The sequence below is a fragment of the Orycteropus afer genome, unplaced genomic scaffold (genome assembly GCF_000298275.1).
Source record: "Orycteropus afer afer isolate SDZICR_OR568_19922 unplaced genomic scaffold, OryAfe1.0 scaffold00376, whole genome shotgun sequence".
NCBI lineage: Eukaryota > Metazoa > Chordata > Mammalia > Tubulidentata > Orycteropodidae > Orycteropus > Orycteropus afer.
The window spans coordinates 554,754-556,678 of NW_006921963.1; the positions used below are offsets into that span (position 1 = coordinate 554,754).

At 50.5% G+C, this 1,925-nt stretch overlaps 1 protein-coding gene across 1 annotated transcript in view; it reads right to left on the bottom strand.

Moving 5' to 3' along the window:
- SCNN1G (sodium channel epithelial 1 subunit gamma) overlaps window positions 1-1,703 on the bottom strand; it is a 29,795-nt gene extending 28,092 nt beyond the window's left edge. Inside the window, exon 1 of the mRNA XM_007953192.1 lies at window positions 1,387-1,703. Within this exon, the coding sequence (XP_007951383.1) occupies window positions 1,387-1,703 (317 nt within the window). The remainder of the gene's footprint in view (window positions 1-1,386) is intronic.
- Between the last annotated feature and the right edge of the window lie 222 nt (window positions 1,704-1,925).

A 1,925-nucleotide genomic window follows, 5' to 3' on the forward strand; every position in this document is an offset into this window, starting at 1 on the left:
ATGATTTATATAAGGAGCTCTGGTGGCATAGTGCCTAAGGGATTTGACTGCTAACCAGAAGGCTGGTGGTTCAAATCCACCAGCCACTCTTCAGAAGGAAGACTGGGCAATTTGCTTCTGTAGTGATACTGCCTTGGAAACCCAAGGAGGGGTCACTATGAGTCAGATTCGACTTGACAGCAGTGAGTTTTATTATTAACATTATTAGCATAGTTATATTTGTTAATATTTCACTCTCCTACTACTATGTAAGTTCCATAAGGTCAAAGACTATCTGTGTTGTTTCAGTTCTGTGCCCCAGAATCTAGAACACCAAACCAAAAAAAAAAAAAAAAAGGCCGAAAAGAATAGTAAAAAAAAAGTGGGAAATCTGCAAAAAAAAAAAAAAAAAACTCATTGCCATGGAGTCATCTCATAGGTTTCCAAGGCTATAAATCTTTATGGAAGCAGACCACCTCACCTTTCTTCGGTGGAGCAGCTAGTGGGTTCAAACCACTGAGCTTTTGGTTAGCAGCCAAATGCCTTAACACTGCACCACCAGAGCGCCTAAAGAATCTGGAATAGAGCATGACAATTCAGGTGCTGGGTAAATGATTATGGAACAAATAATGGAAGGAAAGAAGGAGGAAGGGGGAGGGAGAGAGGGAAGGAGGGAAAAGACAAGAGGGAAGAAGGGAGGGAGGGAGGGAGAAGAGAGAGACTGTCTGGAGGTGGAGGATGAGGCTTAGACCTGATTTGGGCGCCAAGTCATTGATGACTCCGGACAAGTTAGTTTCCTTGGATACTGCTCTTCCATTCTCTCCACCCCCACCCCCACCCCCACCCTGACAGATTCTGCCAGGTTTGGCTCTGCCTCACAGATGGGTTTTCATTCAATAATCCTGAGGACTCTGATGACCCATTTAGAACAGGTCCTGCCACTGACAACAGGGTATCACCAAGGGCTGGCCCTGCCCAAAGATCTCAACTAGCGGGACTAGGCCACCTGGATGAAGGTTTGGGGCAGCCAAGATGCTTCTGGAAGTCACCTGGGTATCACTTCTTGGTCAGCTTGGAGCTCACATACTGCAGAGAGTGAGGGGGTGAGCTTAGAAAGCCGGGGGTAAAGGCTAAGCCAGGCTCAGAGTGGGTGTATGTGAGGGTCTAATCCTCAAGCAGTACTGATCCTTGCAGCCTCCCCTCCACCTGCCCTGAACTGGCCCTCTGCAGAAGTCACGAATGGGCTGAAAACTTGGTGCAGATTCAGAATGTGGGAGAGAGCAGTTTACAGATGTTGGCGCCGAACTCAAATGTCTAGAAAGCCTGTTGCAGGCTGGAATCGGACCCCAGGCTGCCAGTTTGCAACCTTGGGGAGGAGCTTGGGCACCTGAAGGGCACACCTCTTACTTGTAAGGGTTGATGTTGCAGATGGTGACAGCAGGGAAATCCAGCTTCTGGAAGTGTACTTTGATAGAGACAGAGACGGTGTAGAAGGAGAGGACAAGCAGGGCACACTGCCAGACAATGAGGGCCACTGCGGTCAGTGTGAACAAGATCCAGAGCAGACGGCGGAGGCGGCCACGCGACACCACGATGCGCCGGCAGCCGTGGGTGTTGGTGTTGAGGCAGTACCACCGCATCAGCTCTTTAATGGTAGGTGCCTGGGGCCCAGTCATGGGCAGATTCTTCTTGATTTTGGCTTTGATCTTCTCTCCAGGAGCCATGGCCAGCTGGGGCTTGGAAGGGCAAGCGAGCTGGAGAGGCAGAGAAGAAAACAGGTGAGTCCGCGCCCGCTGGCCCGGCCTAGCGGTGCGCCTCCAAGGCCACCTTCATTTTCTCCTCTGTGGGCTGGGCAGTTTGCATTCTGAAGCCTTGGCCCTTTCTCCAGGATAATTGCTTTTGGTCATGGCATCTGCCAGAAGCTGCCTCCTCCACTTACAGCCCCT